This window comes from Kogia breviceps, chromosome X (assembly GCF_026419965.1).
Source record: "Kogia breviceps isolate mKogBre1 chromosome X, mKogBre1 haplotype 1, whole genome shotgun sequence".
Taxonomy (NCBI): domain Eukaryota; kingdom Metazoa; phylum Chordata; class Mammalia; order Artiodactyla; family Physeteridae; genus Kogia; species Kogia breviceps.
In genome coordinates, this window is record NC_081330.1 from 118834453 (window position 1) to 118851466 (window position 17014).

A 17014-nucleotide genomic window follows, 5' to 3' on the forward strand; every position below is an offset into this window, starting at 1 on the left:
AGAAAGAGGGAGATAGAGATACTTATTATGAGGAATTACCTCACGTAATTATGGAGGCTGAGAAGCCCAACAGTCTACCATCCGCAGGCTGCAGACGCAGAAAAGCCAGTGGTGTAATTCGGTTTAAGTCCAAAGGCCTGAGAACCAGGGGAGCCGATGGTGTAGATCAGAGAAGATGAGATGAGGTGTCCCAGATCAAGCAGTTAGGCAGGAAAGAGAGGGCAAATTCCTCCTCCTCTGCCTTTTGTCCTGGTCAGGCCTCGGTGGATTGGATGGCGCCCCCCCCACCACAGTGGGGAGGGTGGTCTGCCTGACTGAGTCCACTGATCCGGAGGCTAATCTCATTCAGAGACACCCTCACAGACACACCCAGAAATAATGTTTAATCTAGGCACCCTGTGGCCAGTCAAGTTGACACCCAAAATTAGCCATCGCAGATGGCTACATTTGCTGCCATTTCTAGGAGCAGTTGCTTTGCGGGGATGTAAAGGATGGGAAGCCAATCTCTAGGCTTCGGGCTGGACCAGACCTGCAGCCCTTCTGGGCTCTTCTGTTCTTCGGCAGCACAGTATCGCCTTTTGTGCTCACCTCTTCTTCAGCTGATGCTTATAGTCTCGTGTTCCAGGGTTGTTGTTTTTTTTAACTCTTTAGGTATAATCGACATACCATAAAATGCACCTGTGTACACACAATTCAGTGATTTTTAAGAGTTGTGCAGCCATCACTACAACCCAGTTTTAGAGCATTTCCATCACCCCAAAATATACTTGTTTCCAGACAATGCCTGTTCCCATCCCAGCCCCAGGCAACCACTAAGTTGCTTTATGTGTTATAGATTTACCTTTTCAGGACTTTTCATAGAAATGGAAGGATACAGTAATGTGGTCATTTGCATCTAGTTTCTTTTACTTAGCATGATGTTTGTGAGGTTCACCCATGATGTAGCAAGTATCAGTAGTTCTTTTTTGTTGCTGAAAAGTATTCTAGTTCATGGATATTCCACGTTGTTTTTATATATTCCCCAGTTGATGGACATTTGGATTGTCTCCGCTTTTTGGTTTTATTCATAATGTTGCTATAGACATTCAAGTACAAGTCTTTGTGTTGGAAATATGTCTTCATTCCTCTTGGGTAGATACCTAGGAATGGAATTGCTGGATCATATAGTAAATATATGTTTGACTTTGTAAGAAACTATAAAAATAATGTTCAAGGTGGCTATACCGTTTAACATTTCCATCAGCAATGAGAGGTCTGGCTCCTTCACATCCTCATCAATACTTGGTATTGTCTGTCTTTTTATTATATCCATTTTAGTGAGTATGGAGTGGTATCCTATTGTCGTTTTGTATTTCCCTAGTGGGTAATGATGTTGAGCGTCTTCTCATGTTCTTATTAGCCATTCATAGCCTTTTTTTGGTGACATGTCTATTCAAGTCTTTTGCTTATTTTTAGTTGGTTTTTTTCGTCTTACTATGGAGCTGTAGAGTTCTTTGTGTATTCTGGAAGCAAGGCTCTTATCAGAGACTTTATCTATTACTTCTTTTATGGCTCATGCTTTTGGTGCTGTATCTAAGAACTCTTAGCCTAAACCAAGGTGATGAAGAATTTACTCCTATGTTTCCTTTTAAAGTTTTATAGTTTTGGCTCTTAAATTTATTTCTCTGACCCATTTTGAGGTAATTTTTGTGTCTGGTGTGAGGTAGGGGTCCAGCTTCTTTCTTTAGCATGTGGCTATCCAGATGTCCCAGCACCGTTTCTTAAAAAGACTATTCCTTCCCCATTGAATTTTCTTGGCACCTTTGTCAGAACCAACTGATCATAAATGTAAGGGTTTGTTTCTGGACTTGAAATTCTATTCCATTGACTTGTATGTTTACCTTTATGCCAGTGCCATGCTGTTTTGACTACTGTACCTTTATAGTACATTTTGAAATTAGGAAATCTGATTCCCCCAACTTTGTTCTTCTTTTTCAACACAGTTTTGGCCATTTGGGGCCACTTGCAGTTCCATATGAATTTGAGAATCAACTTTTCCATTTCTACAAAAAAGGCCATTGGAATTTTGATAGGGATTGCGTTGTATCTGTTTATCACTTTAAGACTTAACAATATTAAGTCTTCCAATCCAAAAACACAGGGTGTCTTTCCATTTATTTAGGTCCCCTTTAATTTCTTTCAGCAACATTTTATAGCTTTCTGTGTACAAGTCTTTTACCTTCTCAGTTAAATTTATTCCTGGATATTTTATTCTTTTGGACATTCTTGTAAATGAAATTGTTTTCTTAATTTCCTTTTCAAGATTTGTTTTTACAAAGTACCTTTCGGGACTTCCCTCGTGGCACAGTGGTTAAGATTCCACACTCCCAATTCAGGGGGCCCATGTTCGATCCCTGGTCAGGGAACTAGATCCCACATGCATGCTGCAACTAAGAGTTCACATGCTGCAACTAAGGAGTCCATGTGTTGCAACTAAGGAGCCCACCTGCTGCAACTAAGACCCAGCACAACCAAAATAAATAAATAAGTAAATATTTTTTTAAAAACTTTAAAAAGAAATACCTTTCACAGAAATCTTTAACACATCATATTTTGCTTCGTAATTCAGTATTTGAGTTAAAATGTAATTCAGGGCTTCCCTGGTGGCGCAGTGGTTGAGAGTCCACCTGCCGATGCAGGGGACACGGGTTTGTGCCCCGGTCTGGGAAGATCCCACATGCCGCGGAGCGGCTGGGCCCGTGAGCCATGGCCTCTGAGCCTGCGCGTCTGGAGCCTGTGCTCCGCAACAGGAGAGGCCACAACAGTGAGAGGCCCGCGTACTGCAAAAAAAAAAAAAAAAAAAGTAATTCAGTTTTTGATCAGAGATACATAAAAATGACTTCTTTTCATATATTATTTTCATTCATTTTCTTTCTTAGGCTATCTTCTACTGCTTTAGAGATAACAAAGATAGACCCTTTCAGCATTTTATCACTTCAGAAGACATATTTATATGAGGAACAATCAAAAACAAGAGTGAAAATATAGCCTTTATGAAAACAAGAGTGAAAATGTACCCAACCCCAAGAGACTATTTTATCTATTAAACCTTGGAACTTTCTGGTAGTTTGTTATTATTGTACATAGTCCACAGGTATTCTTTGTTTGTTTTAATTTTCCTTTGTAAATACAACCATACTTTCAAAGTTACGTTATATTTTGCAGGTTGATTCCCCCCACGAAGTAGACTCTGAGGCTGAGTTTAGTGAACAGATTTTTTGAATAGTGCCCTTGGGATCACCTCTGAGGGAGAGGAGGGCAGGAAGCAGGACTGGGAAGAGAGAGAAATCCAACTGGGATGCAGGCTCAGTGGCAGCGTTGGCCTATCCCCCCTGGGGAGCTCTGAGCTGGAATGACCTTTTGGAGTAGTTCTGAGTTGGGATGGGATGGCCAGGCCTTTATTCTCCTGTATCCATCCCTCACTGGAAGGAGAGTGACGTTGTGTGAAGTGCTCTCTGCAGCTGAGGCAGTTCCAGAAGGGGCTGACAGCAGGGGTGAGAGCTACAATGCTCCTGGTAGCTGGGGCAGCACCTCCTTCCTTGAAGGGGGGATGTGGGTGTACGTATGCCTGAGTGTCCACCACCTTATAATCATTTTACTTGACAAATATGTAAGTCATATATACCCCAAGACTAAGCATGTACCTTGAAAGCTGAGATGCACAGAAATAATTTTTTCCTTTGAATTGGTGGGAAATTATTTGGAAGCTATGTGTAGCCTCACCTGAGAGGAAGCATGGGGACATAAACCTTCCTTGTACCCCAGGAAAATTACTAGCAGAAGATGAGGTTTTCCACCCAATACTTGTAAAAGAAATTGTTCAAAGTAAACTAGACCTTACTTTCATTTGTCATGTCCTAAAGCCAGAGATCAGAGATGGTTTTTTAAAAGCAGAGTTAAATTTCCAAGCTAAGGATCATGTTACTAAAAAGCACCTTATTAAAAAACTAATCTGGTTCTTGACCTCTGGACTAGGTAATTATTTTTTTCCTCTGGAAAGCCAGTGAGATTTAAAAGAAGCTCATTGTTCCCATCAAAATAGTTATCTCTATGATCCCAGTGAAGTGAAAATTCTTTGAGAAACAGACATTGGCAGTATTGGGGGTATTGTCTACAATACTGGAAGTCTTTTACCTGGCTTACAAGCACACTGAGGCCTCAAGTTTAGAATCACAGAATTTCTCCTGGTCCTGCCCCTCTTGCCTTTCTCAGTTCTTCAGTTTGCTTTGGCTTGGGATCCAAAATTACCGAGGATGATGTAGATTGCTTAGGGACACTTTGGTAAAAAGGCAATTAAATTTCTTTTCTACTTTCCATATCCTTTGGGTTTTCTGAATTCAGAATCAGAATTTCTACCACTTTTATTAGTGAAGACTCAATTTCAAACAGGAAGACTAGCTCTCATAGTAGATGGAGAGGGAGAATTTTATTACGCATTGAATGTGATTTATGTAAAAATGTCTGCCCTTTGAATATTTATTTCATTTGTATAGCTATTTTTTATTTCTACCTCATCTTAAGTTCTCTGTTCAAGTCTTTTTTTCCCCTTCATGCCTGTGGTCTGTGTTCTCTTTTAAATTGGAGTACTCTGAATAAATAAATAAATAAGTTGGAGTACTTTGGAGGTGTGAACCATAAAACTTTTCTCTGTACCTCTTGAATATCACAGGAGTAATGTCACTTTTCACAGGGCCAATGTCAGAACCGAGATAGAAATATTTAATTCTACCTACCAACTGAATAAGTCTTTAGTGTCCCATGATACCCATTTATTTTCTTTAAGATGTAATTCACATACCATAAACTTCACCATCCACTCATCTGTTGGTGTTGGGCACTTTGTTTTGAATGTCATGTCCGTGTCTATTTAAGGATATTTCAGAATTAAGCTGGATTGACAGTTTAGTGACAAGAAGTCTAGCAAGGGAGGGGGAGGACATGAGATTTACCTGTCTCTGTGGTCATCTGTGGGCCAGTTGGTTAACCTTGCTGGGAATCGGTTTCCTCCCTTATAAAATGAGATGATTATTAATAAGGTGATTACTGCGATTTGTGCCAGCTCTGAAATAATTCTCTAACTTTATGATAGCCATTCTGTTATTTGAACAAAGCAGATGGACTCTTGGAATAGCTCAGTTGGTGCTACATGGCATGTTTCCAACAGGGATATCTTCATTCACCTTTCAGTGGCACAGTAATCTGATTATCCAATTGAAAATGTTACTCAGCTTCTGTATATGCATTTGTTCCTCTTATGACCAGGCCAATATAGAAAGATAGCAATGTAGAATGTGATTTGCATTGATCTTAAAAAAAAGTGCATTTCCCTGATGTGCATGCATGCTGATTTTTAAAAATTCTCCTTTAACTGACTAGACAAAGAATTGTACCTTGTAATAATTTTTTTTTAGAGTGGTACCTGACCTAAATTTTCTTCCTTAATAATTGACTTTGTCAGACACGGTTATGTTAAATAATTTTTTAATTGTCTTAGGTTTGCGCATTTGCTCCCTAAATTTTCTTGGGAACAATTTTCTGTGCTGTTTAAATTCTAGTTTTCACTAAGGATTTACAGCCCATTTGTATTACAAGATTTAAGCTCCAAAGCTTGAATCTACCAGCAATCAAGATATGCATTCTTCCATAAGTGCTCAGAAATCAGCTTGCCTCATGAGCAGTATTAAACCACCTTCCATCTGCCTTAGATGTTTCCCCCTTCTTTTGAGTAGGCCATTTGTTGACTGGTTAAATGTTTGTATCATTACTTTAAAAATGTTCCCTGGAAGGTCAAGCTGAAAGTCTCATCATGAATTGGTTGGGATAAATTCTTACACATTTTATTTGCTCCAAATAATTACTTTATAAAACTTGTGCTGTTTTTGACCAACTATGTGAGCTGCTGCTAGCCATAAACAAAACTAAGTGCTGGTGTAATGAGACCCCTTCACTTGTGTTTCTGTGCTGGCCTTCCTGCACAGGGTGCCTGCAGAGGAGCCTGCTGGGGGGTGCGTCCCACATGTTCTTGGTTAGTGGCCATGGTTGAACCTGATGGGCAATTAGGTTGAGACTCCAACATGCTCTGCTCTCCTGGGCTGTCATGGAGAATCCAGACAGTTGTTTATGGATGGAACTCACACTATTATGATGGAAATGTTCATATATGAAGCCCACTGAAGAATCTCTGATGTTTTAGGGCTGTAGGTAGGCTGTTCTATGTGAAACATCTGCTTGGAGTCCAGAGCAGGGTTTCTTACATTTTGGGGGCCTGGGACTCCTTTGTCAGTCTGGAGGAGCCTATGGACCCCTTCTCAGAATGTATCTTAAAGTGCTTAAATAAATACAAAGGATTACAAAGGAGACCAACTATATTTCAGTATGACTATATTTATACTGAAATATAGTTATCAAAAATATTTTTAAAGCTGTATATTGTAATCTATGTCCTCCTTTACTAATGTCTCAAATAATAAAATGAAGCAGCAAGTCTAAAAACTGTCATGATTTTGGAGTAGTGTTAAGTATAAGAGTTATTTTGAGATCTCTGCAGGAACTGTAATATGACATGAAAAATTCTGTGATTTCTATTAGTGACAAAGTCGCATGTCCTGCTAAAACAAGAATGGGTTACCTACATTCCTGATCGAAGGCTCTGTTGCATTTCAATTAAAGGCAAATGATGACAGAGGTGGAATTTTTTTTTCTCATTCAAGTTCACAGACCCCCAAGAACTAATGGACTCCGGGTTCAGAATTCCCGGTCTGGTCGAGAACTATCTAACATAACTAATACTTTTATTGGATGTCCACTATGTACCATGACCGTCTTTAAGCCTCTATCACTTAAAGAAATTGACAGTGTTATTGTCTTCATTTTAAACATGAGAAAACTGAGGTTTAGGTGGATAAGTACATTTTCCAAGGTCATCATCTAGTATGGAGCAGAGTTGGGATTCAATCTTTGGCTATACAAATTGTCCACTATCTTGCTATGCTTGAGCTGATATGATACTTCCTATTTCAATAATCATAAGTTATTTCTTTTTTACCTAACTTAGCAAATGTGAAAAAAAAACCCACTACCCAGCTCTCCTGAGACAGTGATGAAATTGAAGTGCCTTCGTACACTACCAGTGGGAGTGTAAATTCCTCCATCCGTTTTGACAGCAACTTGGCCACACATATCAAGAACCTTAAACTTGCTCTAGTAATCTCACTCCTGGGAAGCTATTCTTAGGAAAAGACCACAGTGTAAAGATGCCATATGCAAAGGTGTTCATCTCAGTGTATAGTAAGAAAAATTTCAAAACAAAGTTAAATAATAGATTAATGAAGTACATTATACATATTCACCAGTTGGCATATTATGCAGGCATTAAAAATTATGGCATTTGGGCTTCCCTGGTGGCGCAGTGGTTGAGGGTCCGTCTGTTGGTGCAGGGGACACGGGTTCGTGCCCCGGTCTGGGAAGATCCCACATGCCGCGGAGCGGCTGGGCCCGTGAGCCATGGCCACTGAGCCTGCGCATCCAGAGCCTGTGCTCCGCAGCGGGAGAGGCCACAGCAGTGAGAGGCCCGCATACCACAAAAAAAAAAAAAAAAAAAAGATTTTAAAAATCTTTATGAAAGATTTTCTCAAAGGAAGTATTTTTACTTTTCCAAGGCTCCAGCTGACTGCTGTCTCCTCAGTCCTGTTCATTAAACTTGTTCAGTTGTTTTCAGAGTTCATGCGTTCCCTTTCTTTCTCCTTATTTTCTCAAACTGAGGCTAAATGTTTGCTCAGAGGATCAGATCCGCTCCAGCTGTGGGCAGGCTTTCACCAGCCTTCACCACTGCTGTTCTGCCCACTTGAGCCATAACCTGTGGCAGCACAGAGCATATATTTGTCAAAATCTTTTTTTTTTTTCACACCTCATTATTGAGCATTAGAGCAGGACTGGGGAAAAGTTAACTTTTGTGCTATTTGGGTAGAATAGGTTTGCTAAAGGAAGACTGTCAAGATTTCAGCAGAAATATTTGTTTTGGAAATAGTTTTAAAACCTCTAACAATTCTATCCAAATAGGTTGGATTCCTGCACCTTCAACTTACCTACCTCTTATGGATACTCAGGTTTATTTAGTTGTAATCTTTGTATGTTTTTTTGTTAGAATTATTACTCTGTATAATATTATCTTTTAACAAAGCTGAGAGAAGAAAGGAAAATAAGTACTTGCAGAGTTACATTAACCTGTTTGTTTACCATTTCTGATTCTTTTCATTTGTTTCTGTGGATTCAAGTTACCAAATGGTGCTATTTCCTCCTTCCAATACAGCTTTGTTTCCACCTGCATCTTTTTTACTTCTAGTGTCAAATATATTACATATCTATGTGTTACAGGCCCCAGCGTATGATTATATACATCATCTTATGCAATTGTCTTTTTTTTTTTTTTTTTTTTTTTTTGTGGTACACGGGCCTCTCACTGTTGTGGCCTCTCCTGTTGCAGAGCACAGGCTCCGGATGTGCAGGCTCAGCGGCCATGGCTCACGAACCCAGCCGCTCCGCGGCATGTAGGATCTTCCCAGACCGGGGCATGAACCCGTGTCCCCTGCATCGGCAGGCGGACTCTCAACCACTGCGCCACCAGGGAAGCCCTGCAATTGTCTTTTAAACCAGTTAAGATAGAAGAAATTAGTAACTATATTGTGTCTTACAATTACCTGTATAACCAACTATATTGCATACTTCGTTTTTATCATGTGAATTAAAATTACTGTCTGGTGTCACTTGCTTTCAGCCTGAAGAGCTTCCTTTAATATTTTTTGTAAGACAGGTCTGCTAGGAACAAATTATCTCAATTTTTGTTTACCTGAAAATGTCTTATTTCCCCTCAGGTTTTCTTTCAGATCCTTTATTAGGGTGTTCAAATTTTCTCTAGAGACTTTGTATACTTTCATTGACGTCAGATTCACCTTTATTTTCAGATTGATTTTTTTTAAGGGTGCACCACACAGTGTGCAGGATCTTATTTCCCCAACCAGGGATCCCCCAAACCCGTGCCCCTTGCATTGGGAGTGCGGAGTCTTAACCACTGGACCGCCAGGGAAGTCCCTCGTCTTCATTTTTAAAAGATAGTTTTGCTAGATATAAGATTTTTGGTTCACTTTTTTTTCTGTCATCACTTTGAATATGTCGTCCTACTGCCTTCTAGCGTTCACTGTTTCTGATGAAAAGTCAGATGTTTATTTTATTGGGTTGCCCTTGTACACGATAAGACACTTGTCTCTCTTGCTGTTTTCAAGACTTTGTCTTTCACAATTTTGACTATAGTGTATCTGGGTGTGGATCTCTTTGAGTTTATCCTACTTGGAATTTATTTAACTTCTTGGATATGTAGATTCATTTAATCAAATTTGTGCAGTTTTCAGCAATGATTTCTTTCAGTATTTTTCTGCTTCTTTCCTCTCCGTTCAGGACTCCCATTATAAGTTGTGTTTGTTGGTGCACTTGATGGTGTCCCACATTTCTTTGAGGCTCTGTTCATTTTTCTTCATTCTTTTTTCTCTCTGTTCTTCAGTTTGCATAATCCCTATTGATCTGTCTACAAGTTTACTGATTCTTTCTTCCACTTAAATTTCCTGTTGGGGGCCCCTTCAGTGAATTGTTAATTTTTGTTATTATGCTTTTTAAGTCTAGAATTTCCATTTGCTTCTTCTTTGGTAATTCCTGATTCTTCATTGATATTCTGTATTTGATGATGCATTGTAGTTATACCTTTAATGTGTTAAGTATGGTTTCCCTTATTTCTTTGAACATACCTATAATAGTAATTTTCAAGTCTTTGTCTCCAAAGTCCAATACCTGGGTCCTTGCAAAGGCAGTTACTTGGTGCCTGCTGTTTCTCCTGTATACAGATCACACTGTCCTGTTTCTTTGCATGTTTTGTATTTTTTGTTGCTAAAAACTAGACATTTTAGATAATGTAGCAACTCTGGATACTGACTTTTCTCCCTCCTGCCTCTGGAACTTGTTCCTGTTTGCTGGTTTATTTGTTTAGTGACTTTGCTGGACTAGTTCAGTGAAGCCTATTTCCTCCAGTGTGCAGCCTCTGATGTCACTCCTCAGAAGGTGCAGCCTTGAGCATGCACACAGCTACCCTAACCCTCCCATCCCCACCTGGGGATGACAGTGGTTATAGCTGGGCTCTCTTTGACTGTATCTTTCCCCAGTTTCCCTGTTAAGTTTCTGACTGATCTTCCTCTCGATATTACATCCAGTTGTTAGCCTCCCCTAATTGTTAGCTGATTGCTTTGTTGTTTTTGCCAATCACTGGAGACATAAATGTTCCACAGTCTAATATCATTAACGTTGGGCTTCTTTGCAGGGGTGGTTTTTAAAGCTGGTCTTTAAGGTTCACTCTGACCGCAGGAAGCCTTTCATAACTCTCTCTTCCCCTGTTTCTCTTTGTTAAACTTCTAGCTTGTCTACCTTTCACTCAATGCTGTCATGGAGCTACCAGCCTCCTCTTAATTTCTTGCGATAAAAATCTCCAATGTCTTTGACAGTGCCTGTAGGTTTGAACTTCTCCATGCTATGTTTCACATAAAGTCAGTCCCCTTAGGGAGAGATGCAAAGCTCTCTGTTCTTACAGCATGCCTCTTCCCTAGGCAGAGCCTCTGCACCACTGCTCCAGAGCTGGGGAGGGCGGGGTAGCAGCCTGCCTCTCTCAGAATGATACCCTGCTATGAGTGGGGTGCTGGGCAAAGGTAGTAGTCCCTGGTCTTCTCAGCTTGCCTCTCTCAGCATGGAACCTTTGCCCTATGTGAGCTGGGACATAGATGATCAGGGCAGTATTCTTGGCCTATTTCACCTAAGAGAGAGCTTCTGCCATATAAGTGGGAATGCGGTGGAGAAATGGAGCCGTGGTCCTCTTGACCATGCTTGCCTGGAATAGAGCTTCTACAGGACAGGGCTGTGGTGAATGAGCATGCTGGTGGCCTAGCCTTCCCAGGGAGAAACTGCCACCCTAGACTTGAAGCTGAGGGTGGGAGGGGGTCCCATCTTCTTAGCTATACCCATCCAGAGTAGAATTGTCACTCTGGGCTCGAGGGTAGGAGAAGAGCAGGTTATAGCTCATATACTAGAGTCTCAGTCTTCTTATCAAGATTTAATCGATTTTCTCAAGTAAAGGTTTCTCCATGTGCTGTATGTTCTTAAGATAATTTATAGAGACTTTAAATGGTTTTTAAAAAATATTTGTTACCAGTTACGTTTGTTTTCCTGGGGAGGGGATCTGAGGAGCTCCACACACATCCAGCCTAGCTCTAACTTTTTGAAAATAGCAAGCTCTATTTCTTTAAGGGTTTTTTCTTTTTAATCTTCTGGACTTCACTGATTCACACAGCTCTTTACTCCCTCTTACTCTGAACTAGGAAATCTTTTACCATAAACTCGACCAATTTCAGGTAGAAGAACAAGCAGTTTAATTTGAGTGTATAAATGGCATTTAATTTAATTAACTTTAGCAACATGGCTTTCTTGTTATAGATGATGGAGAAATTCGTCTCTAACCTACCAAACCCTTAATTTTCTGGGCAATTTGAACCTGTCGTTGAGAATTTGAAGGTATTACCAGAGGGGGAAGCGTCTTTGTTCCTCCTATTCCCCAGTTATCACCAACACACCAAAAATTTTGCTACTTCTCTTTGTAACAGACTGACATTTGTAGTTTGAGGTGTTTAACCCCAATATCTAGTGTCCATGGGGACAGTATCCAGCTGTTATTTTGCAGCAGGGTAAGTACTCTCGTAAAACCTATTTTCAGGAATCATGAAACATCAGGAAGCTTAGTGTTAGACAAGGGTTGGCGCACCACCCGTTTTGGTATGACCTGTGAGCTCGCATTGGGTTTTACAGTTTGAAATGCTTGGGAAAAAAAATCAGAAGATGAAGAATACTTCAGGACATGTGAAAATATGAAATTCAAATTTGTGCCCATAAATAAAGTTTTATTGGGACACAGCCATGCTCATGTGTTTACATGTTGTCTGCAGCTGCTTTCATGCTGTAACAGCAGAGTCAAGTAGTTGCAGTAGAAATTACATGGCCCACAAAACCAGAAATATTTACCATCTGGCCTTTTACAGAAAAAGTTTGCTGACAGTCTCAAATATGGTTGAGTGGAGCAGCACTAATCATTTTTGCTGAACGAATTATTTTAGGGCCTAAAGACATGTCTTGACAGGGCTATAGATGCCCTAGAAGGTACAAAAGAGGGAGAGAATTGCAGGATAATTATTTGTATTTTGAATTTAGATAGAAATAATGATGCCACCTGTCCTTGTGTAAGCAAATCTTATTCAAAAGGGAAACTTTAAAATGTCTGTCTCATGTTTGTTTCAAGCTAGTTCCCCAATGTGGAAAGTTTTCCCAAGACTTCTGTTTGATCTGAGATTGTAGCATTCTGACAGTTGTCTCTGTGATTAATTAATTTCTTTTTAATTTAGATGAAACTGTGTTGCTTCTTTGACTTCTCATTCTTGGTGAAAGTGTACTTCCCAAATTTATGTCTGCATTATGCCAAAATTCCTAGATAACTCCCTTAGTTTAAGAAATTAAAGGGAAGAAGTCAGATGAATTATTTCTGGCATCATGTAAGTTCTTTAAAACTTAGTGAAGAGGGCTTTCCTGGTGGCGCAGTGGTTGAGAGTCCGCCTGCCGATGCAGGGGACGCGGGTTCGTGCCCCGGTCCGGGAAGATCCCACGTGCCGCGGAGTGGCTGAGCCCGTGAGCCGTGGCCGCTGAGCCTGCGTGTCCAGAGCTTGTGCTCCGCAACGGGAGAGGCCACGACAGGGAGAGGCCCGCGTACCGCAAAAAAAAAAAAAAAAAAAAAAAGGAATTAGAAAGTCTGAATTTTTAACTGAGTTGCTTTTTATGACAGTATAGACAAAAGATTGACTATGATAGAAGAATGTCATTTAAAAACATATTTTAGTCCTCCAAATATGCTAAAAACTGAGCATGGGCTTAATGCTATTTAAAGGTGGTGTTTGTGCTTTACAAAGGATTACAATTTGACTATGAATCATGATTATTCCATAGCAAAAAGATACTGTTTTACTTGAGTATTGTTTGGCAATATAAAAATTTTTAAAGAGATCCTTTTTTTCAAAACATCTCTGAGACTAATCATATTTATTAATATCTGCTTCCTGCAAAACAGTTTTTACTCAACAAAGTTTATAAATAGTTCACCTGTGGTTAAATTATCAAATAACAAGGCTTTTCCACCTATGCTGAAAGAAAGAAAATAAGCCTTTGCGTTGTAATCCTTGGTTATCATTGGGCTGAAGTTCCGTCTGATTTGGGGGGATATGTAATGAAACGATGTAATTTCTGAGACTTAAAACCCTGAAATCTTTGCCGATGAAGTTCAGAAACATATACAGATCAGTCCAGCGTTTGAAACGAAATTTTTGTCTTATGTCCACGTGTTAGAGCTTGTGAAATTGAGTGGTTTCCTGTTTTGCGTGTGATAGATTCATAGTCATATTGTGCAAGTGGTTCATCGTTAGTCATTTTCTCCTTTCCTGTCCCACCAAGGTTCCACCTGCCCAAGTCCACAGCTGTGCTTCTGCATCAATTATTTCGTGAAACATTTTTGTTTCTTTTTCCCGGGCATCTAGTGGAAATTATTATTTCATCCCGTACATCATGACACCATGTGCTGATTATTTTTGCTGCGAGAGTGACGCCCAGAGACGTGCCTCGGAGTACATGCAGCCCAACTGGGACACCATCCTGGGTCCGCTGCGTGTGCCCCTGGTGGGCAGGTTTACTAGCCTCCTCAAGGACGTCCATGTGACCTCATGGTAATCCTCATCAACCGTCAACAACTCCGGGAGCTTTGCCAGGATTTTCCTTGCACGTCCATGGAGGTGACGTAACTTCAAGAGACCTTAGTGCCCAGAGAGTGGGGGGCCCCGACCAATTATTTTGAAGTCATCCTGGAATCCAGTGTTCCTTACTATCTCACTAAGTTGGGCCGTTGAGGTGTAACCGAAAAAGAATAAAACTGGAGTTGAGGTCAGGGTTGAGCTTGTGTTTGGCTCCAACTCCCTGTGTGACCTTGACAAATAACTTTTCTGTAGCTGTTTCCTCATCTAGAAAATAAGGAACTTAAGTCACTGATTTTCTTTCATGCTCTTTCACCTCTGAGATTCTGTGTTTCAAGGTCATTTCTGAACGTGATTTCCTCCCTACTACCAATCAGCTGTTAAGGTTGTTAAAATGCGTCAGCAAAGTCATTCCAACCATAAGTCCTTGTGCTGTAAAAGTCGGGATGTACTGAGTCAAGCTGAAGCCATCCTGACCTCAGCATGTCCTGTGGCGTGTTCTTGGTCGATTTATGTCAGAGAAGGTGTGGAGTAGTGATTTAAGAATTGACAGGTTTGGGTTTGAATCCTAGCTCGGGCGATTCTTCACAGTGTAGCCTTGGAACAGTTAGCTCACCTCTTTGAGCCTCAGTGCTCAAGAAACCAGTCCTTAAAACATCCCTGTTCTAAAACTTGAAGGCAGAAAAATTATTCTACTTAACCAAAGGATCCAGTTTTGGGGATTTTTTTCTTGCCTGCGGCCAGTTGAAAGGATTTACTCCTGAAAGTTACGTCTCAAGAAGGATTTGTCCGGGCTTCCCTGGTGGCGCAGTGGTTGAGAATCCGCCTGCCAATGCAGGGGACACGGGTTCGTGCCCCGGTCCGGGAAGATCCCACATGCCGCAGAGCGGCTGGGCCTGTGAGCCATGGCCGCTGAGCCTGCGCGTCCGGAGCCTGTGCTCCACAATGGGAGAGGCCACAACAGTGAGAGGCCCACGTACCACAAAAAAAAAAAAAAAAAAAAAAAAAAAAAAGAAGGATTTGTCCTTCTAAAACAAATGAAAATCCGAAGCACTGGCAGAACTGACTTAAAATGAAATGTAAGGGACCACATGTCCCTGTGGCTCACGTTGTGGCTCTCCGAACTGTGGAGCGTTACTACTGTAGGGTTGGTGTGAGGTGCACACTTGTTAACAGTCTGTTCTCTTTTTCTATCGTGTCACCTCTTCTCTGGACACAGAGTTTCTGCTACAGATTGTAATAGGAAAAGAAGACTGGAAACCCAGACATATGTGACCACATGCCAACGTAGAAAGCAAATGGGGGACCTTTTGCAGCACATCCCTGGAAAGACTCTTTCAGTCCCCCCTTGCTAACTGTTGTCTTATTGCACAGTGAACGTTTTAGTGAAGCTCAGGGAGAGAACTCTCTCAGTATCATTTTTTCAGGTCTGACAAGGAAGTAGGCTAGCTTGAATCTGCTAGATGAGCAAGGTCTTTGCAAGAAGTAGATTCAAGTTTGTTTCTCGTTCACTTCATGTATGTTTCAGTAGGAAAACAACTCTTGATTTGGTTTAATTTCAGAGAACTTGAAATACCTGTTAGTTGATTCCACTCCTTGAGCTACCTGATACCTGGCAAGCGTTAGTGAGAGGGTAAACGGTGCTTATGGTTTAAAACATCTGTAACAGGGATGGCAGATAAATTTTCAGCTCAAGTGCCGACTTTGATAGATTGATGAAGGCTGCCCAGAGCCCTGTGCGGAAAAGGGGTTTGAAGCTATTTCTTTTTTTTTAATCTTTTTTTAAAATTTATTTACTTATTTATTTTTGGCTGCATTGGGTCTGTTGCTATGCACGGGCTTTCTCTTGTCGCAGTGAGCAGGGACTACTCTTCGTTGCTGTGCACGGGCTTCTCATTGCAGTGGCTCCTCTTGTTGTGGAGCATGAGCTCTAGGCACGCGGGCTTCAGTAGTTGTGGCGTGAGGGCTCAGTAGTTGTGGCAGGCAAGCTTAGTTGCTCCGTGGCATGTGAGATCTTCCAAGACCAGGGCTCGAACCCATTTCCTCTGCATTGGCAGGCGGATTCTTAACCGCTGCCCCACCAGGGAAGTCCCTGCAGCCATTTCTTTTTTTGTTGTTTTGTTTTTGTTTTTGTTTTTTTTGTGGTATGCGGGCCTCTTACTGTTGTGGCCTTTCCCTTTGCGGAGCACAGGCTGCGGACGCGCAGGCTCAGCGGCCATGGCTCACGGGCCCAGCCGCTCCGCGGCATGTGGGATCTTCCCGGACCGGGGCACGAACCCGTGGTCCCCTGCATCGGCAGGCGGATTCTCAACCACTGCGCCACCAGGGAAGCCCCCCTGCAGCCATTTCTAAGCCCACATTGATTAGCAACATCTTCCCTGGTTACCAAAGACAGAAATGGCTGCATGTTTATTACATATATGATGTCTCTAAGCCATACTTAATTCAGTGTTTTGTTCATTTATTTACAAGTTACCATTCTTATTAGGTTTCTAGTTTATTAAAACTATTTTTCAGAATTACCCTTGAAAACAAGTCTAAACTAAAGTATAAATTTTTACTTGTCAGGCTGAACTAATAATACTTTAATAGCTTTGATGCCTTTATAGTCCAGCAAATGGACAATGGCTGTCACCCAACTTAATGACTCATTTGATTAATCATAGAATTTTAAACATTAGTAGAATCTGCTAATTTGCTCATCATTTGGGGTAATAAGCAATAGACAAATAAGGAAATAAAAATTAAAGCAATGCACTGATCATTTTATCAGAGCACTTCCTCTGGGGCATCACTTAATTCCTGAAATGTTCATTGAGATCTTATTATAAGCATTGGACCAGGCTGTGTACGGTAAACACTTTTATTGACATAGTTTTATAACTATTAAAAGTGACATTTGTTATTCTTAGGTGGTGTTTTTCATTCTCTGAAGAGTATTGCTTACTGAACCTATTCTTTTTAATAAACAGCCTAATTTTACTGTCTACAGTTAAAACATTTCAGCTGCTTAATGCGTTGACAGTGTTACAGCTTGGCAATGCCCAGGCTCCATAAAATACAAATTACTTGGAGCGTAGACAACATATTTAAGTCAATCTATG

General features: G+C 40.8%; 1 protein-coding gene across 1 annotated transcript in view; it reads left to right on the forward strand.

The window, feature by feature from the left end:
- MAP3K15 (mitogen-activated protein kinase kinase kinase 15) overlaps positions 1–17014 on the forward strand; it is a 122119-nt gene that overhangs the window by 37881 nt on the left and 67224 nt on the right. The window contains 1 exon segment of the mRNA XM_067023184.1: positions 13692–13886. Within this exon segment, the coding sequence (XP_066879285.1) occupies positions 13692–13886 (195 nt within the window).